This window comes from Mus musculus, chromosome 1 (assembly GCF_000001635.26).
Source record: "Mus musculus strain C57BL/6J chromosome 1, GRCm38.p6 C57BL/6J".
Taxonomy (NCBI): Eukaryota; Metazoa; Chordata; class Mammalia; order Rodentia; family Muridae; genus Mus; species Mus musculus.
This window is the reverse complement of record NC_000067.6, coordinates 131,821,887-131,849,876: the sequence shown is the minus strand read 5'-3', so window position 1 is coordinate 131,849,876 and position 27,990 is coordinate 131,821,887. Positions and strand designations below refer to the sequence as shown.

Here is a 27,990-nt window from a genome sequence, read left to right as displayed (position 1 = left end):
AGAGGTTGTTTTAGATCATGGAGCTATATGCTTTGTAGTGGGCTGTGGAACAAAATTCCCCCTTGTCTATTTACTGGCTGCCACGAGGTACGACCTGCCCTACCCTGGGTTCCTTGGCAACATCTACATCACAAGTGAGAAACAGTGGGGCCTATTAACCAGGCACTGAAAACTATTTTTTAAAGTGTGTGTATGCATGCGCATGTGTGTGCATGCATGTGCACCTCCCCTGTCTGCGCAGGTGTCCATGGAGGCTAGAACAGAGCATCAGGTTGGAAGCTGCCTGATGTGGGTGCTGAGGACCACACTGTTATCCCCTACAATAGCAGCAAAGCAAAGCGTCTTAACCCCTGAGCCACGTCTCCAGCCCCCTCCTCTTTTTATAAGGCATTTCTGGTGTTTTGTTACAGCAATGGAAGGTTGAATAACATAATCTACTTTTAATATTTCATAGTATTTTTGGGCTTAGTATGTACCAGGAACAGAATTGTATGTATGTATGTATGTATGTATGCATAAATGTATGTATGTATGCATGTATCACTGGAGCCTCATCTTACACTTACCCTATAAACAGGGTATAATTCAGGTTAGGAAAGGGCTAATGATTCATGGAAGGTCATATAAAATTGTACAATTCTTTTGCAGCCAGTTACATGGTAAATACTCAAGGTAAAAGCATTTCTACACTGACTCAACTCAGCTATAAACCTCTGCAAGGAAGGAATTCTAACCCATAGATGCTGGTATCACCTGCACCAAGGTAATGCATGGGGGCCAGGGAGGGGAGAGCACCGTCTAATATCCTTTAACACAAGGACTTTGTACCCTTAACATCCGCCCCATAGCATCATTGCTTGTGTCTGATGTGTTTTCTATTATATTCTAAGATGGTTCCTCACTTTTGGCACATCGACCCCTTCCCATTTCTGAGGTGGGGGCGGGACCACAGAACAGGGTCCAAGGAAATAGCTGAGTCTGCTTTTTGATGAGACACACAGGGATACAAGCCATTGAAATAAACTTCCATTTTATTTTACCAAATATAATTTATCAGTTAAGTCGACATTTGTCAATTCAGTTATAGTAACTATAAATAATTCTCTTAAGACACAGTTCTGTAACTTTTGAAGGATATGAAAGTAAACCAATTTTGTTTCTTCCAGTCAGGCCAAAAGTACATGCAATAGGTGCAACCCGGTGGGAAGAAATGAATCTCCTGAAGTCACTCTCCTGTCACTCCAGGCCCCTCCACTCACATGCGCTGAGCCTGGGCGCCCCTACCTTTCTGTTTTCTAGGCAAAGGAAGAAGGATGCTTCAGTCTCCAGACAGCCTGATCCAACTCCAGATGTCAGGATAGAGCAAGTGGCTGGGGACCCTGGGGTCACAGTCTTAGGGTATGATGCCTGTGCAAGAGTCTTGTGTTTTGAGATGGAGTTAGGCCAGAGGGAAGAGCAGAAATAAACTCAGATCCACACTGATCTGCCTGACACAACCCCAACTAGACAATCTCTATGAATCTGTCCAATTCGACAGTTCTGATTTCAGGTGATGACAGAGGAAATGAGGCCGAGAAGAGTCTCTAGGTCTAAGCACAGTGTTGGTAGACACGGAGCACTGCTTAATCCTTTTCTTGGAGGCTGACCCTTTAGGCTACACAGGGGGAAGAATTTATGGATTCCAGACAGACAGGCCAGAAGTACAGCCTGCACCCCATTTGTTGAACAGTTTGGGGCATGTGTAGGGAAGGGACTTTGGTTTTCTTTGAATCATGGACGAGGCAGATACTGAAGCAGCCTATTGATATCCAGCTTGCTAATTCCAAGCCCTCTTCTGAGTGGGTAGCAAGATGTGGAGAGGAGAGAGGCTGCGGGAGGAGGGTATTGGAGGACATGCTGCTGCTTGAGCAACGGGGTTGGCAGTCACTGCAGAGTTAGGGGCGAACGAGGGAACATTTACTGTCAGGTTGAAGAGGCACAATGGCCTCTGTAGCCTAGGGGATGAGGTGAGGTTAGAGCAGCGATTCCCTTAGCACTGGTGGGTTGATGCCAGGCACTGAACTTAGCACAGTATGCGCCCCGTAACGACTGCTCAGTGAAGAATTATTGCAGGCCGGTGCTGTGGAAGGGCTCATCTCGGGGAGGCTGAGATTTGCTGAATGAGTGAATGGTTGATGCATGTCTGTGGGCAGAAGCCGAGAGAAAGGCCAACGGAGCCCTCGTGTGATAGAATGAGTGTGTTTAGGAAGTGACAGAGGCCAAGACTGACCACGTGATTATGTCATGAGAGACGGCAGTGAGACACCCCCCACCCCTCCCCGTTGCCTCAATCTCCAGGTCATTTGGCACATTCCCTTGTCCTATCCCCAATCTTAGAAGCCCATCTGGCAAGCTGCGCGGAGACGGAGTGTGTGGAGAGAATTAAAGAGAGGAGGCTTGAACTCGGTTCTCTAGACTCAGGGGGCACATGGACCTTTGGAAACCTGTGGATGACATGGATCCGTGAAGAGCCCGGGTCACTACCACTCATTTCAGCTGGGAAGCAATCAGGCAGTTGGGCAAGGCACATGTGCGCAGATGGAATCTCCAGTGCACGTGACTCTGCGGGCAGGCTGGCCTGGAGCAGGCCTGTGATTACGAGGAGTTGAAGCAACGTTCCCCTGCCCAGTGCTGTGAAGTTGGTCCACATCTATAAAAGTGCGTGCATGTGTGGGAGTGTTAATTATCCCTCCTCCCTCTGTTCAGCCAAACCCTAAACAACCCAGAGCCCACTTGAGAGTTTCTCATTAGGGCCGAGGCTGAGGTCGCTAAAGCTAATGCAAAGGTCCCCGATGCTGGACAGGATGCCAAGGTCCCGATCTAACCTCCTCTGGAGGCACCCACCGTGGAATTGCACTTGGTGATTGTCTCAAAAGTCTACTTTTACTGCTTATGTCAGCCCATCTGTCTGTCCCGAATTCTTCCTATCCAAACTTGGCTCAATGTATAAAAAATTCCCATTGAAAATAATGAGAATTTGGTATCAAAGTGAAATCCCAGAAAGGCATGGGAGTGTAGTGTAGGGTGGGGTAGGGAAACAAAAGGAAAATAAAAATCCAAATAGAAAGTGCAGAGGGGTGGGGGAAAGACTGAATGGCTAAGCTAGTCCCCAACATCTGTGTCTCTGTCCCCAATGAGCCAGAGCACATGGAAGCTGAGTGCCAGGAGTCCGGTGCCAAGCAGGTCCCCCAAAGCAGTCAAGTATGGGATGGAGAAGTTGTCGGGGTCCAGGCCCCGGCCCCACATCCAGTGCACCATCCAGTCTGCGATGTACAGGAGAATCAGCACCTGGGGAGACAGGGGTTCTGCTTGTAGCCACCCGCTTTCTGCAGGGGGAGCCAGAGGCCACAAAATTGGATGTGTTCAGTGGATCACAAGGCTTGGCCGGTCACAACCTTTTTGCCAGGACAGCTCACAGCAAGCCAGGGGCTTTCTAAACTAAATCCTGCCCTTACAGGAAGGCTGCCCTTGTCTCAATTCTGGGTCAGATCATTCTTCAGTTACTGCAATTCCTGCCATGTTGGCCTCTCCAGGAGCCTGGTAGGGGCTGGCAGGTAGAGCCAGTTTCTCTTACAAGGCCCTGGGTAACAGCTGATTACACAAGCTGCTTTCTCTTCACCCTTCCCACCCTGCTGTTTATTCTAATATTCATCTGTAAAGTAGGTTTATGAGCCAGTCAGCGAAATACGTCAGTTATAATGCATAACAGTTCAAAAATACATCTTGGATTATCTACATCGATTTATTTGCTCCCTTGCTTATGTTCTATAACTATAGATGAGAATAGATAATAGATATAGAGAATAAATGAGATTGGAATATAGGTACTGGGTCCAGGACCAGTGGTACCTATCGCTTGCAGTGGACAGTGGGTCACAAACATACAACCTCAGGCCTAACGCTGGGCCTTGTGAATGGGAATCGGCATGTTAGTAAGAATTACATGTGCTCTGCACTGGGAGCAGCACTTCATCTAGGACGTTAACACCTGATTTTAGGGGTCCCTACATGATCACGTCTATATGAGAATGAGATGCATTCTAACCATTAGACTGACATACGGTTATCTGGTGGGGTTTATTTTATTTATTTATTTTTTCGAGACAGGGTTTCTCTGTGTGTCCCTGGCTGTCCTGGAACTCACTCTGTAGACCAGGCTGGCCTCGAACTCAGAAATCCGCCTGCCTCTGCCTCTCGAGTGCTGGGATTAAAGGCTGGTGGAGTTTATTCTTGACTGTACTTTGTAAAGACTGAGGTATGAAAATTCTGCCTTAAGGGACTCAGGGGTAGGAGCCAGTAATGTTCCCTGTTTTTAGGCAAATTTGGTTGTTTTGGCCTCTCTGTAAGGAAGTCAGGGGTGACTATTCTGGAACCTTTCACACCCTCTGCTCTGCACACAGCTACCTTGTACTCCCATGGCCCTGGCCCTGGGTGCCATCCAGTCTCCCTAGAACTTCACAGCCTTTCTGATAGCTGCAGAAGATGCAGCCAGAGGCTTTTAGTATATGTGCTAGGGTGGAAACGTCAACAGCTGTCTTCACATTTTAGCCTCCCGAGTAGCACAAGGACACATACAGGGACAGGTGGCAAAGGGACCTGGCAGAACTTTACAGGGAGCAATTGCTACCACGTTGCCTCTCCACAGACTCAGAGAAGGAAGCACAGCTAAAATTGACCACAGGGTCATGACCCCTAGGATGGGGCAATGGAATGGGGGTGTGGCTTTCAACCCAGGGGAAGGGGTCAACTGAGGCGGCCACAAAAGACCTTTGGCTTGCTCACGCTCCTTTCCCATCAGGGGTGCACCTGACTACATCGGCAAGGGAGCGTGGTGAACTGGGTAATGACTGCTGGGAACAGCATATGGTTGGTTCTCAGCCTGGCTCTCGCCAAGATTCCTAACAGACAACTTTTCTAAGCACTCGGTTCGGGGTTTGGAAGGAAAATTGCTTATGACTAAATTAATAATACCATGGGAATGCCATAGCATACCGAAAGGAAAGGCTTGGATGAGTCTTGAAGATGGATTTGTCTTGCACAATGGTTTTGATGCTTTTTCTAGCTGTGGAAAAGCCCTTATTTTAAAGGAAGCCCAGCAGAGGACAGGGTATGGGTGGTTCAAGCCCACCTCCTAGGCACCCTGCGGCTGGTCTACTACTCTCACTTTCAAAGTGTGCCACTGAAGCTGAGAAGGGACACGACCAAGCTGAAGTCACAGAATGGCAGTAATTCTTCCAGGCCAGTGTCTATCCTCCTGAGTCCCGGCCAGAGAAAAGGTGGCAAGGGACCAGGTCCAAACCTGGGGTTCTTATTCCATGTGGCCCCCGGGCTGTGCCCTGCTTCTGCCATACCTGGAGCAGTGCAGCAGTCATGTAGAAGATGATGAAGATGAGGGTGAGGGTGGTGTGCCCGCCCTGCATACAGCTGATGGTGTAGAGGAACACTAGGTGTCCTGGGACCACAAGGAGGAAGAGGACACGGGCCGAGCGTGAATTCACATCTACAAGAGGAGAGAGGAAGATGGGAAGAGAAGCATTGGCCCCAGGAGGTCCCAGGATGGTCAACGCCGTATTCTAGGTCAGCACACAGCTATCTCTCTAGGGTGTTTCAGGAAAAGACAATGATGTCTTACCTGGGCGCTCCACTCTTCAGAAATGCAGGCACAGCCCAGCAGAGGAGACCCTTGAACTTGGGCCCCAGCTGGTTCTCTAGTGAGGTTCCTGGCTGCCCCCCCCCAACCCCTAAGGCAGGAATGGATCTGGGAGGGTGAGATGCTATGGTTACCAGGGCTGAAGAAGGTGGTGCATGGACTGGGGCAGCGGCGAGGAGTTGGCTCAGAGTTCTCCCCTGGCATGCCGTTCATGTGGAGGAAGGTGGAGATGCGGCTGGCCTGCACAGCCACCAGATTGCCCCCGACACCTGCAGAGAGACACACAGGACTCAGACTTGGAGGAGGAAGGACCGGGAGGAAAACACCTTGTTCTTTGTCCCGTATCTGTAGAGGCCCTGTCTTCTACCTTTCCTCGGGGCTGAGCCGACATCACTCTTCCCTCTGGTGCCAACAGAATACGATGGAAGAAGACAAATATTCCACAGCTTCTGAGGGATGCTCTATCTAGGCTCTTGGAGTGTTGGCAGGGATGTGGCCTGTCTGCTGCACCCGTGTGTGCAGCATGGACCCCCCACTCACTACACAGCAGGCTCCAAAGCTCTCCTTGCCTTCCCTTTCTCTGGAGCTGACCCCGGCAGGCACTCAGCACTCAAACACTCACCCGATAACCAGCTTCCAGTATCCAGTGTGAGCTCTAAACTGGCACTGCCCTGGTAAACCGCTGGTTACCATTTCCCTTTACCATCACCCCCTAACCTAGCCTCTGTACCTCTCAGCTTTACCCTGAGCCCTGAGAGGTGAACTGCTTAGGCCCCACACCAGTCTCTCCTGCTGGATGCTTCTACTTAGACTTGTGCAGTGGAAGGCCCCCGCAGGTAAACAAGGAGAGGGGTTTAGTGTTTTCTATTTTCCTTCTGGATCCTTTTATGCTTTTTTGGCAGGAGCTTACTCTTGTAGGGAGCGGGGTGAAATTCTAACTGGGCTCCCACAAGACAATTTCTGGGTTCCCTGGCCCTTCAGGGCTAGAAGCTTTCATGTTGCTGATTTCTGGGTTTCTCACGGTCCCCTGTTGGTCCTGTCACGCCATCTCTATCTTTATTAGGTCTTGTTCTCTCTGAGCTAGATTCTCTGGCCTGCTGGAGCCCTGAGTGACACAGAAGCCTTTTCGTTCCCCCAGCAGCTGATGCTAAGGTCTCACCATTAATCACAGGTGTGAAGACAGCCATTCCTGCAAAGTTGGGGTCCGAGACGGTCTTGTCCAGGATGAGACCTCCCACACTATACAGACATGAAGACAAATGACATAAAAACCATGGAAGGTTCTGCTCCAGTCTCTGGGACAAAGAGACATAGGCCTAGCTAACCTTGGGGACAAGGACAGCAAAGTGGCTTCCAGGAGTCTCTCCTTTCAGTCTTTAGTTCTCGTGCATGCAACAGTTGTCGCTCATAATCTCCTGACTTGGCACAGTGACTCCAGTTAAGAAGGGAAGGCACAGCCACCTTCCCGTGAGGAGTGAGGCTCGCTGTGGCCTGCCTGCTCAGCACTGATTTCCTCAAGGGTAACTGCACTGGCTCCTCCCTGAGGGAGCTGGCTTTCTCGAACCCAGCCACTGTGCTTCAACTGTGGCTAAGCCCAGGCAGTCCAACCAGACAGTTGCATTTCCAAGAGCAAGTGACTGATACAAGGACAGAACTGTGACCGATTGAAGAGGAAGCAGTGACACTCTATACTGGGTCTCTGTGCCCTGTTGGGGGAAAGCCTCTCTGTCCCCTTGCTGGAATGGGGAGGAGTCAGAAGAGTGAAAACCTGGACTGCTGACCCCCTACTGAGAAGGCAGAGTGACAGAGAGTCACTCTGGGCCCTGACGACACTGCGTGTGTCCCAGAATGCGGCTGCTTTTTAGTTCCCAAGGTCAGTATGTTCTGCTTTGGAATGAAACCTAGTAGAGATCATTCCTGTCACTTGCAGTAGGACACATGGCTGACACTACTAATGCATTTCCAGTATGTGCTCCGTTTCTGCCCCTCTAGGGGTTCAGATGGGGTCTATGGTGAGGTTGGTACAGGGGATGAGAACCCAGGGCCCCAGCATACCTGCTGATAGCCATAGCAATGATGACAGGCTCCCAGCCTGAATACAACACCTCCCTTGTGGCCGGGCTTCTTCGGGCCAGCACCACCCAGACAGGCAGCAGGGCCACAAAGAAGGCACACACCAGGGGATAGATGTATCGCCAGTGCTCTGTGGGGGCAGAGATCAGAGGGAAATAAGCACCTTTAGTTCCCAGCTTTCCCCAGCTTAAGCTGCAGATGTCCCAAGAGACCAGCTCATCCACAGTCAGTCATTCTACCCTAAGTGCCTGGATGCACAGCACCTCACCTCATCAATGAGGCCAGCTTTGCCCATTTTGCAGAGGAAGAAATGAAGTATTAGAGCTACCCAGGCACTGTATGGCTTCTCAGACAGTGCCATACTATGGAGCCCAAGTTGGCCTCATACGGTCTTCCTGCTTTTTCCTCTTGAGTAGCTGGGATCATAGGTGTGCGTGCGCACCACCATGCCCAGTTGAGGCAAGAAAGTTAACAGGCAGAGAGCAGACTGTATGTCTCCTGGTCTGATCCCAGCAATCTCTGCCTCCCATCCATCCTCCTCTCCAGTTTGCTAGCAGATTCTAGTCTTCCATTCTTTCCTTTCCCTTCCCCACATCTCACCTCTCCAGGAGAAACAAAACCCCTAGGGTCAGGCAGGGATGAGTGCTGATACGGTCCTTCCTCTGGTGCCTGCCTACAGGATCTGACATCAGTGTCTATCTAGCCTTGCTACCCTGCGCCCAGAAGTTGTGACAAACTGTTCGTACAGTTAACAGTACAGGAAAAATCTTCACACGCTTGCAAAATGGTCCCTATCTCTCCCAGTCCCACCCAAGCCATTCTCAGTGGCCTTAGCCTTACTCAGTTCCAGGTAGAGTCCCCAGCTGATGCCTGAGAGGAGTGCCAAGGTGATGAGGTCGCCCAGGCTAGCGGCGATGGGCGTGGCTACGTTGTCTGGGTTGATCCCAATCTTTCGAGACCCAATGATGACTCCGATCATGATCATACCTGGTGAGGAAGGAGAGGCAGGCCGGGTAGGGTGAGAAGGGGAAAAAGATATTAATAAACAAAAGGGAACGTCGACGTGCAAGACAGAGTGAGCAGCACCCCCACACCCTGAGCCTTCCCTTCCTTACCCAGGACCAAGGAGGCAATGAAGGCTGTAGCCACACTGCTGGCGCATAGCAGGAAGGCGTGTGGGATGCTAAAGTGGCCATCAGGGATCCAGCCAAAGACGACGGCTGCGATGGATGCCAGGAAGCCTACCACCGTGGCTTGTACCTGGGGAGAGGCATGGTAATGTGGAGTCTGGAGCAGAGCTCCTTAGCTGAGGTCACTAAACACCCAATGGGTAATTCCTGGTCCTTAGCAAGCACGCAGGACTGGGCCCTACAGTTCTTGCAGGCTAGAAGGATGACTTTATTTAGTTTTTGTGCTACCTTAGAATAGGGTAATGTACCCTACAAAAATCCAGACATGTTACTGGCTGGTTGGATGCTTCTCTGGAGATGGGGTGAGAATCAACAGCCCAGAGATCAGTCAGAGTCAAGGCCCAGGATTCAAGGGGGAAGAAATTTGATCTGTGTGGCCTCCTGGGAAGATGGGACAGCAGTGGCAGAGGACACTCTAACATTCACACATCTGATTCTACTGCAAAGATTAGTGAAGGCTCAAAATCCCCCAAACCACCTAGTGCCTGGACATGTGATATGGAAGCTGCTGGGGCACTCCCTGTCTTGGCCATTTTCCTGAGTAACTAGTCACCTCCTAGCCTACTTTGCAGATGCCGGAGAATCACATAGGATCCAGCTGGGCTGACCTAAGCCTTTCAGGGATTCCTGACTAAGGAGATGCTTAGCCTATTGTCTCTGGTCTATGTTTTCTTACCTGGATAAGGGCCATATTCCCCGTGATCATCCGCCAGAGCTCCTTAGGTGTGTCCATTTGTCCAATGTTGGCCTGAAAGAGGGAGGGTGAGGGGCTGGAGCAGGCTGCACAGGGTTTGGGGCTCTATCTGTTTGACTGGATCAAAAAAGCAATGCATATAGATAGCCTAAGGCTCTAGGGCCAGAGCAAGAGAGCACCCAGGGCAGGTGTACTCTGGGCTGTGAGGGGGCTTGTGGCAGATCCCACTCTGTCCTGTTTATCCAGGCAGCACGTTCCTGCATGGGTCTGTATAACTGTCCTGGCCCAGAAGCAGCCTGTTCTCTTAGGGAAGGCAAGGTCAGTTGCTGGCCCAAGGGCTGAGGCTGCCAGTATTTGGAAAGGAAAGAGTGGGTTGCACCAGCCAGGAGAAAGGAAGAACAAGTTGGGGTGGGTTAGGCTAGCTGCCCTCAACACCATCTTCTCCAGACTTGGCCACGGAGAGACATGCCTGGTCCTGAGTTTTAACACCTCTTGCCTCTCAGCCATGGCTTTCTATTGGGCTCAGTCCACGAAATGTCTATCTGTGGCTGATCTAAAGGATTTTGGGAGGTGGAAAGGCCAATTCTCTTGAAGAATAAGCTGCCACAGGGAAAGGGGGTGGTTTGAAGGGGTGTGGGGAAGGCCTGGCTCTGCTCCTGCCCAGCTGCAGAGTAGGGCTGGAGATCAGAGGAGGCCCCCACCTGTGTGGCTGGAGGGACCAGCATGATGCCTGCCTGTCAAAGCTGCACAAACAGTCACGAGGCAGGTTGCAAAGCAGGAGGTGGGGCAGGCATCCAGGGATGGCTGGGACATCCAAAGCCTGAGCCTGGGAACCATTCTGGGCAGGGAGCCCCTGCCCAGGGACAGGACACCCAGTCTGGGATCTCCCTCCACGGCTTCCCTTTCCTCCCCCAGCCCAGGCAGTTGTGTGGAGACTTACCAGTCTCCATGTTGCCTGCTACCTTCTCCCTGACCCTCTCCCCTACTTCCCACAGCTAGGACACTCACTGCAGTGGACAGCCTCGACGCCAGGGTCATTTCCAAGTTCCCTTTGAGCCCCAGCAGTGCAGGCACCAGGATGAAGACCTCTGTCACCTTCTGGAAGACCTCCCAGTGCTATAAGATGAACACAGAGTCCAAGAATTTCAGTACCTCAAAGGACTGGCATTGGAGCTGAACAGAGTGGGGTCAGGGGACAGCAGAGGGAAACAGGGCCAGCTGGAGCAAGCACGAGAGGCACCTTACCTCCCCGCAAGAAGCCTAAAAGTAGAATAAGTCTATGAATTCCAAAAAGCACAGCCTAGCCACCATCTCAGAACAGGAGGGATCCCTAGCCTGACTTCTAATATGCTTTCATGGGGACCTTGCAGAGGAGCCACCCCACGCTGGCTTATGTTCTAGAACCCTTAGTGATATACTCTCTCAGAGAGCACTCTGCAGCCCCCTCGCCTGCCTTTATCCAGTTGCTCTGTGGCCTCGGCCTTGGGAGGTGTTGTCTCAGCTGTGGAGAGCTCAGCTCCACAGGGCTGGGGCCGGGGTGACTAGAGCGTTTGTTTGGTTTCTATTTCCAAGGGCTTTGGGTCTCAGCCACAGTGACTTTCCCCTAGCAGGTTCTGAATTTAGACATTGCTTCTCCTATGCTGATCTGCAATAGATTTCTGATTCCTTTCTATGCACCCAATCTCTTAGCTAACAGAAGCAAATACACCCCTGTTGGGAGAGGCTGGGCCTGGAGTCAGGAGATATGGGTTCTAGTCCTGGGTCAATCAGTCCTGGCTCTCCCACCAACTTCCTTGGCCAACCTATGTTAATGCATTTTTTTTTCACTTAGTCACCTCAACAAGCCAATAAAGAGGTTTTTTTTTTTTTTTTTTTTTGTTCCCATTTTGCGCATGAGAAAACTGAGGCTCAGGAAGTACTGTCTTAGTTACTGTTGGAACCTAGGTTGGCCACTCAAAGTCCCCTTAGTTGTAACCAAAACTGAGGATTTCCCTAAAGAAGCTGGGATTATCCCCACCACCCTCCCGCCCTAAAGGGCATGGAGTTCTAAGAATGGAAAGCCTGCACGTTTGTGAGGGGAGGAGGGGCAGGCAGCAGGTGGAGGTATACAGGTTCTTTTGGGTGTCTGGAGACAAGGAGCTGTAACGTAAGTGTGCTGAGCTGAGAGCCTTATGAGCCTCTAAGAGATACAGCGAGGGCTCTCACGCTGCTTCCTCAGCAAGCTTTCTCACGATGGATGGCAGGCTGGGGCCTTCAGACATGCTACAAGGCACCAAGCTCCTGCTTAAGCGGTCAGGGGCTAGACTAGAGAGCTAGCTCATAAGGCAATTCCAGCCCCTCGACCCTACTGCTAAAGAACAAGGCTGCCAATCCAAACCACAGTGAGAGGTCACCTCATGCCTGTTAAGACAGTTAAGAGGACAAACAGAAAATACCAAGTATTAGCACAGACATGGAGATGGGAACATGTCTGCACTATTGGTGGGACTATAAAATGGGGCTACTTTGAAGAACAATAAGACAGTTCCTCACACTAAAAATCAACTGCATGTGTATGCCCAGCACTTGGGAGGTATAGGTATTTCTGAAAGCTCAGGGCCAGCTATCTACGTGGCAAGACTGTCTTAAAAATGAATAAGCCAGGTGGTAGTGGTGGCGCACACCTTAATTAAGCCCAGCACTTGGGAGACAGAGGTAGGTGGATCTCTGAGTTTGAGGCCAGTCTGGTTTACAGAGAGTTCTAGGACAGCCAGGGCTACACAAAGAAACCCTGTCTTGAAACCAAAACCAAAACCAAAAAAAAACCCCAAACTAATCAACCAAATAAATAAATACCCAAATATGCTGGGGAGATGGCTCGGTCTGTAAAATGCTTGCTACACAAGTCTCTGTACTAGAGTCTGGATTCCCTAACCTGCGCGTGAAAAGCCAGGCTCAGCAGTGTCCCTAACCCCAGCACTAAGGCTTGCTGGGCCTTGAAGATTAATGAGTCACCAGCTTAGCCAATCAGGGAGCTGCAGGTTCAGTGAGAGACTCTATCTCAAAAAGCTAAGGTAAGAGGTGGGTCTGGGGAGATGGCACAGTGGTTTAGAGCACTCATTCCTCTAGCAGAGGACTGGGGTTCTATTCCCAACACCCACATAGTGGCTCACAACTGTCTAAATTCCCAAGAGATTTGACACCCTTTTTTGGCCTCCCCAGAAGCATTAGGCATGCACATGATGCACAGATGTGCATGTGCAGGGAAAACATGCATACACAAAAAAGAGTGCTTGTGTGTGTACACACACATATGGTGGAGAGCAACAGAAAAAAAATGTCCTATGTTGACCTCTGGTCTCCATGTATGTGCACATACCCATACAACATGTATACAATTCATGTAACACACACACACACACACACACACACACACACACACACACACACAAATGAACAATTAAACAAGTACAATGGCCATATGGTCTAGCAATCCTATTTCTTCTCCTGACTACTTAGCCCTGAGTCCTAAGTATTTATCCAAAATAACTGAGTGAAAGCAGGATCTTGAAGAAATATCTGTCCACTCCTGTTCATAGCTTCATGTATTCATGACAGCCAAGAGGTAGAATTGATCCAACTGTCCACCAATAGCTGAGTGGACCAGTACAATATGGTATACAAATATTGAAGTATGACTGTCTTGAAAAGGAAATCCTGTCCCATGCCACAACTTAAGGACATTCTTAAGGACATTCTACCACAACAGTCAGCCATGACAAGGCAAATATTGCATGATTCCACTTACATAAGGTCTGCAGTAGTCATCATATTCATAGAAGTGTGCACATGTGCGCACACACACACACACACACACACACAGAGAGAGAGAGAGAGAGAGAGAGAGAGAGAGAGAGAGAGAGAGAGAGAGAGAGAGAATGAATTGTGGTTGCTAAGGGCAAAGGGCCTGGAGAGAACAGGATCAGCATTCCGTGGATGCAGAGTGGAGCTGAGAATGTAGTTTACATACTTCAAGATGGTTACGGTATAGTTTTGTGTTATGTGATTTTCTGCAACATTAAAAGTAAACATACAAACAACCCAGATGGTGTGTCTGTAATTCTAGCATTCAGAGACTGAGGCAGGAGGATTGGGAGTCTGAAGATAGCTAGAGGTACAAAGAGAAACTTTATCACAAATAAACAAACAAACAACAAGATGCACAAGGTTGGGCCAGGGAGCAGAGATGAAGACACTGGTGGTCCTATAAGGCGAAGAACTTGCCTTCTTGTTAGTGTTCTTAGAGTGTGTGAAGTGAACAGGATCCAGAGAACAGCTCATTTGTTGCAGGGCTGCAGCATAGCCTTGTCTGAGCTCCTAGGCCTAGGATTTTGTAGTGACTCCTAAAGGACCTGGACTCTCTGAAGACTCCCAGGAAAGAAGAGGCACTCCCGACCCCATGGCAGTTCTGACCTTTCAGCCACTGCTTTTCAAACACCGGGGAAGGTGAAGATCTTCCCCGCTCTTAGGCAGCCCCTGTGAGGTGCCTCATGAGCCCCGGGACCGTTACTGTTGGACAAGGCTGGGAGAGACAGCCTTGGGGATCCAGCTCCCTTTAGCTGAGGCCTAAGCAGCCTTGTTCCGTCTGCTCACAATGGGCAAGCAGCTTCAGAGAGGGAAGGATTCTTTCCCTCCCTTAATGAGTGTGGGCCCGGGGAGCTCTCTTAGAACACAGTCCCTCATCCCACCCTCATCTCAAATGCCTGCCTTCCTGTATCTCAGCTGCTAGCTCTCTGAAGGTGATGGGTGTATGCCGATAAAGAGGAAAGAGTAGAGGGAAGCTCTCAAAGTGTATGGACTGTTTGTAAGGAGTATAGCATATAGTATCATCAAGGAAAAAAATATATAGCGGGGTTGGTGGGACAAGCCTGTAAGTCTATCTTCAGGATGCTGAGACATGTGAGTGAGTCTAGCCTGGGCTACACAGCAATAAAATCCTGGAGAAAAGAACGTATAAAGTTCAGTTAACTCCCCTAGCTGCCACCCTAAGCACCCCTAATTTTCTCCTTTCAATACATACGCACCCTCTGCTTTGAACTACAGGGGAACCTAGAAGTTGTGGGATTTTGGGCAGGATGAGATAGGGTGTATCGGCAAAGGAAAGGATCAGGGCCAGTAGCAGCCCCCTGCAGAAGAAGTCTTCCCGACTCACAGAATACAGCCTGGAAATCACACTATCTGGACTTTTGGCCCAGCAAAGCCCTAAGCTGGCACCTGGGACTAAAGAGCCAATCTCCATATCCAATTTTTCTACTCACAAAACTCTCTCAGAGATGCAGCTCAGACAGGTAGTCTGTGACTGTACGCTTGCACAGGACTCTGGGAAGCAGAGCCATCCAGAAAGCAGTGTGGTCCTGAGGTTAGGGGGTGAGGATGGATCGGTATAGATTAGAGTGGTTTCTCTTACTCCTTTGGCCTAATTCCGGCCCATCCAGTTCACCCTGGCTGGGAGTGTCTGCCCATGAAGTCAAACCAGTCAGCTAAGCCATTAGGCAAGCTACCACCCACACCTTCCTGAACCAATGGGCATGGAACAGGGTCCAGGAAACTCTGCTTGGCTTGCGGGGGTGGGGGTTAGGACCACCTATGGATCTTTACTGCTTCTCAGAATCTTAGCCTCTCTCCCTTTGTTCTCTCGCCTCAGTTCCTGTAAGGTATATGATCAGATAACTGCTCCCACATTTAAAACTAACCCTGACCCAGAGCAATCACTCCAAGCCCCAGAGCTCCGAGATCTCGCTGTGACTCCTTCCTTGGCCATCTAACCTGCTCTTCTGCCTGTAACCTCATCTGGCCCAGCCTCCTGTTCCGGAAGCAGATTAGTAAGAAGTCAAGCCAGGGTGAGGAGAAGATGGAATCAAGACATTAAAATGACAACCCACACCCACACCCATTCTAAGGCACCACGATGCTCAAGAACTTTTCAGGTAATCTTGGGTCAGGCTAGATCACAGTTTCTATCTGATAGAGGCTTATCCCACAGGGCCTCCTGGAGGTGTTCGAGCAGAGGGGCCTCAGGGCAATGCCTGCATGTCCAGAGCTGTATGAAGCAGGAGAAAAGGAAATGGCTCTGATAGCACACGCAAGGCAGAGGTGGGCAGTGCGGAAGGTAGTCAAGGAAGACAGGAACTGAGTGGCCTGCTCAGGGGCTCCAGCAGCCTCCAGGAAAACAGCTCCCATCTCTGCTTCTCTCCCATACCCTTCCCCAAGGCTCTGCTGGGGGAGCGTGGGGAGGGGGGGTGTCTTAATCTCTCTGGATACTCAGCAAGTAAGAGTGCATTAAAACAAGGAGTGTAGAGCTTCCCTACTTTAATCTAGTTGAGAGGTCCTATGAAGACCACATACCACCACCTTCTAACCCTCCCATTTCTCACAAAGGCTGATAGAAAATGGTTGTAATGCCCTCCTGCAGGAGCCCAGGAAAGAATGGGGGGTAGGGGGGCAATAAAGCATGGGCAGCTTGAGGCTCCTATGCAGTCTCTTTCTAAAGCCAACACTGGGCTCGCTCCTACTTCCCTCAAAACTATTGGCTGCAGTGGGCAAGTCAGAACAGACTGCAGTCTGCTTCTCTTCTAACCTGGAGGATCCCTCTGCTCCTCATTTCACTGTGGAGGCGACTACACGCAGGAAGTGAAGCAAGGGGTCTGACTGGACAGAAGCAGGTCTCTAGGAAAAGCCCAGTATTAGCTGCAGTGGGAACCTTGGCTCAAGGTGGCATCTCTGTACTGAGTGCAGACTCCTGATGCTCTGGAACCACGGGGGCCTTGAGCAACCAGCAACCAGCCCTATCTGGGCACTTTGGGATTGTCTCACTGCAGGTAATCTTATCCTGAAAGGAGAACACAGGTGTGACTCCTGTATCTCAGAGCATCAACCATCCCCATCACTCCCCAGGATGTAGAGTAAGAACCTTCTTGGGGCTCCCTGCCCCTGTCCCCCACCCCCACCCCCCCATACTCGCCCACTCCAGTTCTACTGCTGTAGCCATCTATGGGCCCTGCTTTAGCCCAGCTGTGGTGGGACCATGGGGGAAGGGGGCACAAGGACAAGCCAGTCATTGTCATCTACACCAACGGAACCCTAGCTCTGGTATGAGCCAAGATGCCACACTGAGGGAGATGCCAACCCTCTGTGGGCACACTAGGCAGCTCCGGGTCCCCTACAACCTAGGACATAAAGCAAGGCATCAGAGGTCTGTTCCTACTCTTGGACCTTGCCATGTCAGAGGTGGAGAGTGAGGGGTAGGGGAGCTGGACCCTACTCTCCCTTTGGCTTTTGTTCACTTTAAAAGCCAATGCCAATCGTTCTGGTTCCCAGTTTGCCCTGTTCTTCAAGACAAGACAAAAGCAGCAGGCTCCTCAGTCTTAAGCCAGTCTGCAAATCCCGGCCATAATGAAGGTCACAGGGGTTACTGACACAAGCTCTGGGGGAGATAACCACTGGTATTTCTATGCCACAGTTTCTCATCCACAAAATGGAGATGCCTTTTTCCTACTTTTTAGGCTTACAGGAAAGACCCCCATTAACCTATGCTAGCATCATCATTATCAGAAACTAAGCTAAATGTCTCCTGGCTCACCACAGGATGCTCGTTCTGTAGGCCCCTTGTTTTCATTCTGTGGTGCTGGGAATGGAAACTGGGGATTTGTGCGTGCTAGGCAAGCACCGTACCACTGAGCTACACCCACAGCCCTGAAGCTCTTTGCAGGCATTCATCGAGAACCCCCAAATGGTAAGAATGAGAACCAAGGCCTCAGAAAGGAGAGGTGAGGGAGACTACAAAGCCAGTCTCATGTCTTCTCCCCTTCTTCCTTCCCCCTGCTCTGAGCAATCAGCGGGGTGGGGTGGGGTGGGGTGGACGGAGAGCCCCAAGCTCTGGATTGGCTTCCTAAGTCCGGGTAGGAACAGTCCTCACAATAACAGGTTTGAAGAGAGGGAAGGCAGCACCAGACACTTTCACCAGCTATAAATATTCTCATTAAGCTTCCTAAGTTGCAAGGTTCAAGCCTCATGGTCTACATGGATGTTACATACAGCACCTACAGCCCACTACCTTCAGTCACCTGAGAAGGACCTGGAGACCCCCATGGCAGTCTCTGTGAGCCCGGCTTGAGTGTTAGCTGGGCACAAAGGGAGGCGAGGCTGAACCTCCTATCCTTTCGGGAGATGTCACAGTGAGGGAGCCCTGGGGCAGGGTGGGGGGAGTGGTCCCCAAGGACCAATCTCCTTCTGCCCCTGTCCTTTGGAGTACCTAGGATAAAGCCAGCATTTAGCAAGCACTAGACATATTCTGATTAGCACTGGTAGAAAGCTGTGTGTGTGTGTGTCACTGAGCTTCAAAAGCTTTAACTTCAAAACAAGACTTTTTCTCTTTCCAACCTGGAGGCTCTTGGTAAGTCCTGACTCACAATGCACTAAATACAGCTTGCCCCTGCTCTGGCTCTTAGTTCCCAGGTGTCCTACCAACTCGTACTGTTTTGTCTATCCAGTATCCTCACAAAGTTTCCTGTTTGCCCAGAGCATGTTTGTGACAGACGAGGAGCAGAGAGGGACGCTCCTGCTAAGGTCTGGTTACATTCTGTTCCCATCCACGACACTTAGAGCTTCTTCAGATCTTATACCACCTTCCCAAACCATCCTCGCTCACCAAGGAGACCGTGCCAAGGATGCACAAAGATCAGCAATACAAAATGCCTTAAGAGCTTTCTCACTGGGTCTGAGACCCTTCCTGACAGCTGAGTAAATTCCTGCCCAGCGGGGGAATGGAGGAGAGGCTTGAAAAGGAGTGTTCTATCATTGGTATCCTTGAAACCTCTGGAGAAAGGAAAGCAGGCGTAAAGAGGAGACCTATCTAGATGTCTCCTACTGAGCTGGAATCAACAGCACTGAGGAGGCATAGCAAGCAACAGGCCTGCTCCTCTCTTCCCACCCCGAGGCTGAGCTCTGGAGTTACATCTGTTACTGTTAGGCAATACTGCTCTGACCACCTCCCTGGGGCTACTTGGCCTCTCTGAAGGTTCTGCAGTAAGTAACAGAGACATCGATGAAACCAAGGATGTAATCCAAAGGGAAAGAGTATTCTAGGAAGCAGCAGCTGCTTCTGACACAGAAGTGGAGAGGAACTTCTAAGAGTCAGTTTCCCCAAAGGCCAAGGTATTGAGCAAGGGCTTGTGAGCAGAGGACACCCTCCTCAGGTCTTACCTGCACAATGTCCAGCACCATGCCAGCTGCCACAGTCCCAAAGCCTGCCAGTAGGAAGGGGAACAGCACTTGCAGTCCAATGGAAAAGGAGGTCTCCTTGAGCGGAGAGGGTGGCGCGGGGCCCCGGTCTGTGCTGACATCGTCACTCTCGTTACTCTGGCTCCCGTTCTCCAGTAGGGCGTCCTCCTCCCGAATTCCCTTGGCGTTAGCTCGGGACTCAATCACTACCACCTCCACCCCATCAGGCCCCAGGAACTCTGAGGTCCCAGCCAAGGGCTCTCGCCCAGGGCCATCCGAAGAACAGGGAGAAGGAGTAGGGCCAGTACCATTCGGCTGGTGGATGTCCTTTGGCTCTGGCTTAGAGGACATGACAGGCAGGGAGGAGAGGAGGGGAGAATTTATTTATTTTTCTTTCTCTCTTCGACTCTGACTTGGGAAAGAACTTAGTCTTGGGGTGAACCCAGGCTTGATTGCCGCAAGACCTCTTCCCACGGCTCTCCACTCCTACCGGGCACTGTAAAAACTGATCTACCAAAAGACAGCCCCATCAAGCAATGCAGCCTGGAGCTGGAAGGAAACAAAGTCCTCACCAGATGCAGCAGCTGCCTCTATGGGTAGTGGGTGCCTGCTCCCAGCAGCTCTGTGTTGTGCCAGGGGCAATCTTTGGTTCTCAGTGGCCAGCTCCTCAGAGCAGGAGCAGAAGAGCTCAACCTGAGTCTGGAGTGCCTGATGCTGCAGCCCTCTCTTGGGAAAAGCTGAATGAGTTCAGATCGTTGAGAACGAAGCCTCAATCTGAGGCCAGGGTTTCTTCTCACTCCTGCTGGGTGGCTTCAGCTTCTCACAGCACCGTGGCTGGGCTCAGCTGGTCCCAGTGTCTGCTATCTTTCCTCTCTCTCCCAGAGATGTCTTCCCTTCTTGAGAGGATCTTGTACTTTCTCAGTTGCCTGGTCCTTAAAGTCACAAGAATTGGTGTGGAACACCTTACGTTGGGAGGAAGGACAAAAAGAAGAGGGGGGGGGGGGAGAATGAATGTTGGTACATAGCAAAAACCAGTTCCTACTAGGATGATCTGCAGAGCATGTGGTGTTACAGGGGTGGCTATTAGCTGTTCTTTTCCTGCTAGAATTACACTGTCCTGCCCCACTTCATGTCGAGATGCAGTGAGTTCTATTCCCAGCAGATTCCCAGCCAGCAAACCACCACCCAAAAGGAGGATGCTTCATAGGAGACCTTGGCATTGCCTCCTGAGCAACCTGGGGTGGGCAGGGATGTGATTAGTTGTTTTCTCGGATCTTGATAAGAACTCAGTATTACTTAAGTATAGTCCCTTATCAGTAAAGTTACAGATTCAGATGCAAACTCCCTACGCATTCACTCTTCTTGAGTGACTTATTACAAGACAGCAACAGCAAGACAGGGCAAACAGAGAGGCTGGTCATTGAGGGGAGCATCCCTAGACCTCTAATTGTCCTAGCCCCCTGCTGGGATGGGAGAGGAAGCCAGGAGAACTCCCCAGGCAACCGGGGCAGGGCAAGCCGGCCAAGACCAAGGCCAAGAACCAGAGGCCTCCTTCTTACTCTTGCCCTTGAAAGTCGAGTGTTACAGAAACCACAGGCTAAACCCTGGTCCAGGCTGCATTTACACTTCTCTCTATGCTAGATCCTGTGAGCCTGTCAGATAGGACCCGGCAGTTAACTAGATTGAAGAGACAGAGGGTGAAGCTACTGTTTATTCCTACATTTTTGGTTGCCTGGCCTTCCCCCTTTCCTCTCGGGTTACTGACAGCCAGACATGGTGTAACTCTTAAAAACAAAAATATCATCGGTAAAAGGTGTAGAAAGAGGAAAGAAAAACAAAGTCAGGCAAATCCAAGTGTCACAAGCTAATATGCATTTACTCCCAAATCATGTCTGTCTTTGCCTGCCCTGCTTTTCTTAGCTTAAAGGAATCCCCACGAATTGCCACCAACTTGTTGCATTTCACCAGCATGGCTCTCAATAGTAAAAAAAAAAAAAAAAAAAAATCCAGAGGGTTTTGCAGGTATGATGAACAGGCTGTTAGTATTCCAAACACTCACAATTAGTCAACTCCAGTTTGGTTAAGGCAGAATCAAACTCTAGGGCCCAAGTTATGAGTCTTCCACTAACTCGGTCACCAGCCAAGCCACCTTAACACAGCACCGTTGTTTTCAAAGATCCTCACTAGTCAGCCAAGAGGAAACACTCAGTCTGAGTCCACCGCCCCCGAGCCAGCAAAGTTTCTGAGTTCCTTCGCTAAAACCTGACTGCCCCCTCCCTCCCGTCTTTCTGGCAGGCCACTTTGACCTGGAAGGGGGCTAGCAAGGGGAGCAGGCCAGTCTCTCAACTACATCAGCAGTAAAGCCACTACCGATGGGCCTCAGGCTCTAGGAAGCCGCGTCTCCTTTCCAAGCGGGGATGGACAAAAAAGCCCGGTTTAGGTATCCCCAACTACAGGGGTGGGGAGGAGGAGTGCCTAGTTGATTTCCGCCGACTCCCGGCAACTCAAGACTGCAAAAGCACTGCGTCCTGGAGTCCCCCGCCCTCGTCTCCCTCCCTCCCAGACCCAACAACACTGACCTGCGCCTTGCTGGGGAGAAAGGGCGCCTGGAGAGTGGTAGCAGGGGCCCGCGGAATTGGGGGATGTAGGGTACCCCCTCTTCTCATCACTCCTCCCCCTCAGCCGTCCTCCTCGAGCCCCCGCGTGTTCCCCGCTACACCCCCAGGCAAGGCGAGCGTCCAACCGCGACACCCGGCTCGCTACATTTCGCTTCTGCCTTCCTGTGAGGCCGCCGCTCCGATTCCACGAGGGGAGGTGGCCTGGTGGGGGGCGATCAGGATATTCCGCCTCGGGCTGGTGTGGACCGGACTGGGCCTGAGATGCCGAGCTCGCTCGTCCCCAATCGCCTCTTGCCCGCGGACTTGGACAAGAGTGTTTGGCTGTGGGTGGCAAACGTGATCTGGGGCAGAGCGGGTGGTAACCCCCCTCCATCAAGAATAGAGTCAGGATGGACAACTGCATCAGCCAATCAGAGCAGGAAAAGGGGCGGGCCCCGCCCAGGCCCCGCCCATTTCCCCGGCGTTTCTTGAGCTGGGGGCGGGGTGAGGGGGAAAACGCAGCAGAGTGACGGGAACTCAGAATTGGAGGGTGTTGTGGGCTCGCGGTGCTCAAGCGCGGGCGGGTGCTGCGCTCCTGAGTTCCCACGGCCTCTCAAGGCGAGCGTTCTGCTACGCATGTACTCCTGAATCTTGACTATCTCTAGTGAGCCTCTGGGCCTTCCAGAAGACCCGAAACCACCCCTTTGAGCCGGCCAGCTGGCGATCGCCCGGGCCGCAGCAGCCATCGCGTGTTCCTTCTCCACGCCCAGTCCCTACCTTCTTCCTGGGCACAGTTCCTATTCATCAGGCTCCTCATCTCTCCTTCCAGGTTCCTTGTTCCTCTGGGCGACTGACCGAACCTTAATCTGCCTTAATAAAGTTCCAGCCTTGATAGGGGTGGGGATGGGCAGACTGGAGGGAAAATTTGGTAGACTCATGGCTGGGGCTACACACACCAATGAGGTAAGGGCGGAGGGGAGCGGGGGTTTCCTTTGACCCAATCGTGGCCCCGTGGGAGAGAAGTCTCCATCCCGGGCGAAATGAACGCCAACTTTCCCTGACGCACCTTGTGGAATCAAAGTGTTTTCATCCTCGCTTTTGCCACTTCCTCCCTGGGGTGTCTTCACTTCATCAATCCAAAATCAGTACCAGTTAGTTCTCTTTGGGTTGTTTTTGTGAAGGGGATGTGACCTCCCTATAAAGGAACTCCCATTTCCAGCCTTTCCCCCTTCATCGGTAGAGTCTATAACCAGAGGTTCCTTTCCTGTCACCTTCTTCCCTAGAAATGTTCCTTGGGGCAACTGAGCATTTTTCTAGACCATAGAGCCTATGACCAGAGGTTCCTTTCCTGTCACTTTCTTCCCTAGAAAGGTTCCTTGGGGCAATTGAGCATTTCTCTAGACCGTTGAATAAGGATAGGATGTATATAGGAGAGAAAAAGAGTGCTGGCTACTGAGCACACATGCTCAACAGCAACTGGAGAGGGCCATTCCTTTGGACAATGATAACAAATGTAGCCACAAAAACCTGTCCCCACCTGCTAATCCAGCAACCCCGGGCTCAGCTCCGCTGCTAGGATATCAAAGGTCTATATTTTTTAAGGGCCCAGCAAATGTCACTGTAGTTGAACTCCAATTTTGGTTTCACAGCCAAGTCTATGTTTGGATATGGAAGTTACTCCTAGATTGGGCAACACTAGGTCTTCGCCAGAAGGACCAGTTTTTGTGCACAATGAGTATAGATTGAGAGGAAAACTAAGACTGATTATATGGCTGCCTGAGTGTTGGCAGTCTTAGCCCTTGGGAGACAGAAGCAGGAGACTCTACAAATATGAGGTCGTCTGGGTCTACCAAGAGACAGTGCCTCATAGTTAGAGTTATACAGTTGAGACTCTGCCTCAAGGCCAAAAACTTTCATCCAATAGCAACTTAAAAACAAAATCTTTGTCCTTCTCTTATTTCCACCCCCATACTCTTTATCTACTTGAAAAGTTTTTCTTTTTAGTCGAAGTAAACTGAACATATGGGAAAGTGCGTAAAACCTAGAGTATGGACCACCAAATTATGGTACAGGGAACAGGCTGATGAAACCACCACCAAAAGGAAGAATTCAGTCATTACTGCCACCCCAGAAGCTCCCTTGGTCACTCTCTCACCCTCTTCCCTAGGGTGGCCTCTGTCTGACACTGTTCATTTTGTCTGTGAGCGCTTGGACTTTCTATAACAGAACCTCTCAGGAGGCACTACTATTCTGTGCTTAGTTTCTCTTACTCATACATCACACATGGTACCATTTGTTTTTTGTTTGTTTGTTTTGTTTTTCTTTTCCAGAGATGAGGACCGAACCCAGGGCCTTGCGCTTGCTAGGCAAGCGCTCTACCACTGAGCTAAATCCCCAACCCCAGTACCATTTGTTAATTCACCTTCATTGCAGCGTGATGTCACTAAGCGAGCACAGGGCAATTTGCATCCGTTGATGCAGATTTCAGTTGTTTCCAGGTATTGTTATTTTATGAATCTGCCATGGCATCTTTTTGTTTTTGAAACATAGTCTCTCTGTGTAGCCCTGGCTGACCTAGAATTCACTCTGCAGACCAGGCTGCCTCAAACTCCCAGAGATCTGCGTACCTCTGCTTCCATCTCTGCCTCTGCCTTCAAACATCGGGATTAAAAGCATGTGCCACCCAGCCTGAATTGGCACATTGGAACAGGGCTAGATCATAGGGCAGGCAAATGCTTAGCTTTAGGAAACACTACTAAACAATTTTCTGACGTGCTTTTTCTAATTTATATTCTTGCTAGAAATGCCTTATTGTTTCATAGCCTTATCAACACTGGTATCACCAATCTGAAAAGATTAAAGTTGTAGTCATTCAATTCTAGCACCTAAGAGCAGGCAGAGACAGGTTCATCTTTATGGGTTCAAGGCCAGGCTGGTCTACATAATAAGTTCCAGGCCCGTCAAGGCTACCATGATGAAACTCTGACTCATTTAAAAAAAAAAAAAAGAGTAGCGATTCTAGTGGGTATATAATGGTATTTCCTGTGGCTTAAATTTGTATTGCCCTGATAGCTAATGAGATTAAGCACCTTTCCTCCACATTTCTTTGCCATTTGGATCGTTTTTAAGTATTATCAACTTTCTACCTGGCTTTTTGACTTTTTTTTTAGGAGTTCATATATTTTGGATATGAGTCCTTCATTAGCTTTAGGTATTACAAATATTTCTTTAAGTCTGTGAGCGCAGAAGACATTCTTCTGGGATATCCTGAAGGGCCAGGATCACTGGGTCAGGATTATGGCCTTCATGTTTTAACCACTTCTGTACCTCTGGCACCTGGCACACAGTAAGCGCTCAGAAAATACGGCGAACGTCTGTTGGGAGATAGTCAGATCAGTAACTGGCCTTGATAGTATGATGGGTAATAGAGAGGAGACTGGCCTAGACACTGTGGCCGATGTTATGCTGATTCGTAGAGTTAGACAGCAAGAGAGCCCGGGGGAAGCACGCTTCCTTCCAGTCCAGCCACCTGTAACCTTGAGAAGAGGAAGACTCTTATCCTTTCTGTACCCAGAGAGCAGCTGCAGTCTATGAACTGAGAAACACAGATGTGGGGAGCAAAGGTCACAGATGAAAAGACAGGAATTAGCAGCAGGTAGCAAGCCAGCCAGATACTCCAGGCAAGACTCAGCCATGAGCGTCAGGAAGTGTCAGGAAGCCATAAATGTGGGTCTCTGAGCATTTTCATGACCCCTTTGTAAGACTTGGACTTCCATGTGCCCAAGGGGCTCACATGTTCCTCATCTGGCCTTACAGATGTGTCTACTGCTGAGCCAGTGAAACGGCTCAGTGAGAAAAGGCACTTGCTGATATAGTTCAACCCCTTAGGACCCATGGAAAGGTGGAAGGAAAGAACTGATTTTACAGAGTTGACCTCTGACCTCTATGTGCGTACCTGCTGCCCACATACTACTAATAATGAAAAATTAAGTTATGAAGTCTTTTTAAAATTAAAGTGTTATTTTTATTTAGCATTATGTGTGTATGTGTGCTGGTCTGTGGATGTGTGTGTGTGTGTGTGTGTGTGTGTGTGTGTATTCACATGCAGGTTGGAAGAAAACTGGGGCTGGAGTTACAGGTAGTTGTCAGCTGACGTGGGTGGTAGGGAAGGCTTCTTGGGTAAGCCTTTTCCAGTCTTGCTTGACACTTGTCTTAATTCACAGTTCATTTGCTATTGTATCCCATGGTTCTCCAAACTCTACGGCCTTCCTTCAGGTACAGCGGCTGACCACTAAGAGCTCCTTTAAGATCAACTTTGGGAGCTGTCTTGATGCATCCTAAAATTCCAGAGTCCCATAGATTTGGAGTCCCTCACCAGCATGCCACAGTCACAAGACTAGCCCAGCATGGCTGGAAATTTTCCTGACTTTTGTTTTTCTGAGTGTGTGTACCCCCTCCCATTTTTCCCCTTGCTGTAACCCCTCCCTACTGCCATCCTCCCAGAGGTCACTTCTTTCCTGCCGCCTGGAGCTGAGGTGATATCATCCCCTTCCGGCTTCATTCAGCTTGAAGAGGATGTAGGGATGTGGGTGGTACGGAGAAGTACTGCCATCTGTTCTCAGAGCAAGGTGTCACCTTGCCTTGGCTTCTCTCTAACTGAACTCTCAGTTCCCAAAGCTTCTTTGACACCCACTCGGGGATTTCTTCAAGCAGAATTGTTCAAGGTATTTCACATCATTCAGTTGAGCGAAGCTGGGCAAATAACAGTGGGCACAATCATCCAGTGATTTATAACAGGCATTGCATGGACATAAATGTGGCGTTTGCAGAGGATAGCCTTGAGTGTGTGACTGGGTGCATGTGGAGTACAGATGAGACAGCCACTTACACAGCTCCCCCCCTCCCCAGCCCCCCATGCTTATAACCATCCAGTGTCACCAAAACAGTGTGGCAAGGTAGAATGTGCCACAGCTCTGAAATTACATGGGTTGAATCATGCTTAGCCACATGTTAAAGTACATGGCCTTGAGTTAGTGCCTGCATATTTCTGAGCCACAGCTCTAATGGGGGAGACAAGAGCGCCTTTCTCCAGTATTCTGGATTAGTGGCAGTTGCATTTGCAAAATTCCCTCACAGAGTCAGACTGTTCTGATTTCACCAAAAAAAAAAAAAAAAATGAAGAACCAAAACCAAGCATGAACCAGCATGAAGGGTCAGCTCACACTTTCTGAGCTTCACATTGAATTCTAAACTTTGCAGACTGCAAAGAGTTAAGGACTGGCAGTCTCAGAATAAGGGTGTTGGTAATGGGGCTATATTCCTTCAGAGAGTGAGTCACAAGCCAGAGACAGGGAAACTTCTTGTAAGAGGTAGCTAGGGGGAACATATCATGATCTGACTAGTTTGAATAGCAGTGTCTTAGGCTGGAGGCTTTCAGTTGTAACTTTGTATTAGACTCTCCAGGGAGCTTTCATAGAAACACCCTTCAGCAAGAGACCCTTGCCTTTGGCTGAAAAGGCTCAGCCAGGCTTGGAAAGTCTTCAGTGGCTCAGGGGAACTTTAACCAAAGCTGACAACGTGGAATCATATAAAAATTCATTTGCTTTTAGTAATTACACTATGAAGATGTTTGCTGCAGTATAAGGACAGCGGAGTCAGTGGATTGATACAAAATAGGTAGATTTAAAAAGTAACGGAGGTTAGTCATTAGGGAAATGCAAATCAAAACCACTAGATAACACCTCGCATCTGCTACATTGTTTCATACAGGTGGAAGCGGAGGAACAAAATTTAGAAACTAACAGCACCTGTCAGTGTGCATTACTGGTGGGAAGGTAAAATTGTCCTGGCTGCTGCAGTGAACGAACACGTGGTGTAGTCTCAACGTTAAGCCCAGCATTTCTGCATCACTAAGTATTCACTCCTAAGTGCTTGCCCAGGAGCATTGAAAGCAGGGGAGAAAAAGGTTCTGATTAAAAGGAAAAGATTGGGGGGCTGGTGAGATGGTTCAGTTGGTAAGAGCACCCGACTGCTCTTCCAAAGGTCCGAAGTTCAAAACCCAGCAACCACATGGTGGCTCACAACCATCTGTAATGAGATCTGACTCCTTCTTTTGGAGTGTTTGAAGACAGCTACAGTGTACTTACATATAATAAAAATAAATAAATCTTAAAAAAAAAAAAGGAAAAGATTGAAATGACAGACTAGCAAGGGAGACTGTGGCGTTTGCAGAAGACAGCATTAAGTGTGTGCCTGAGTGCGTGTGGTGGGTGTAGATGGTTACTTACACAGCTCAAAATTTCTCTCATATATATTTCTTCTTCCTTCTTCTTGCATCCCTCTTTCTCTTCCTCCTCCTCCTCCTCTTCCTCCTCCTCCTCCTCTTCTTTCAGTTGCTGGGAATTGAACTCAGGGCTCCATGCATGCCAGGCAAGTACTTTGTCACTATACCTCCAGCTCCAATAATAATAATAATAATAATAATAATAA

The 27,990-nt window shown here is 49.8% G+C and overlaps 1 protein-coding gene across 1 annotated transcript; it reads right to left on the bottom strand.

Moving 5' to 3' along the window:
• Positions 1-1,013: 1,013 nt before the first annotated feature.
• On the bottom strand, positions 1,014-21,865 carry Slc41a1 (solute carrier family 41, member 1). Its single transcript, NM_173865.3, has 11 exons — positions 21,484-21,865; positions 18,887-19,866; positions 10,655-10,762; positions 9,629-9,700; positions 8,878-9,022; positions 8,603-8,749; positions 7,745-7,892; positions 6,849-6,928; positions 5,824-5,958; positions 5,391-5,539; positions 1,014-3,327 (listed from the first exon to the last, which is right to left on the bottom strand). Exons 2-11 carry the CDS (start codon positions 19,253-19,255, stop codon positions 3,142-3,144), a joined length of 1,539 nt encoding a protein of 512 aa, NP_776290.1. The 5' UTR covers positions 19,256-19,866; positions 21,484-21,865; the 3' UTR covers positions 1,014-3,141.
• Positions 21,866-27,990: the final 6,125 nt, after the last annotated feature.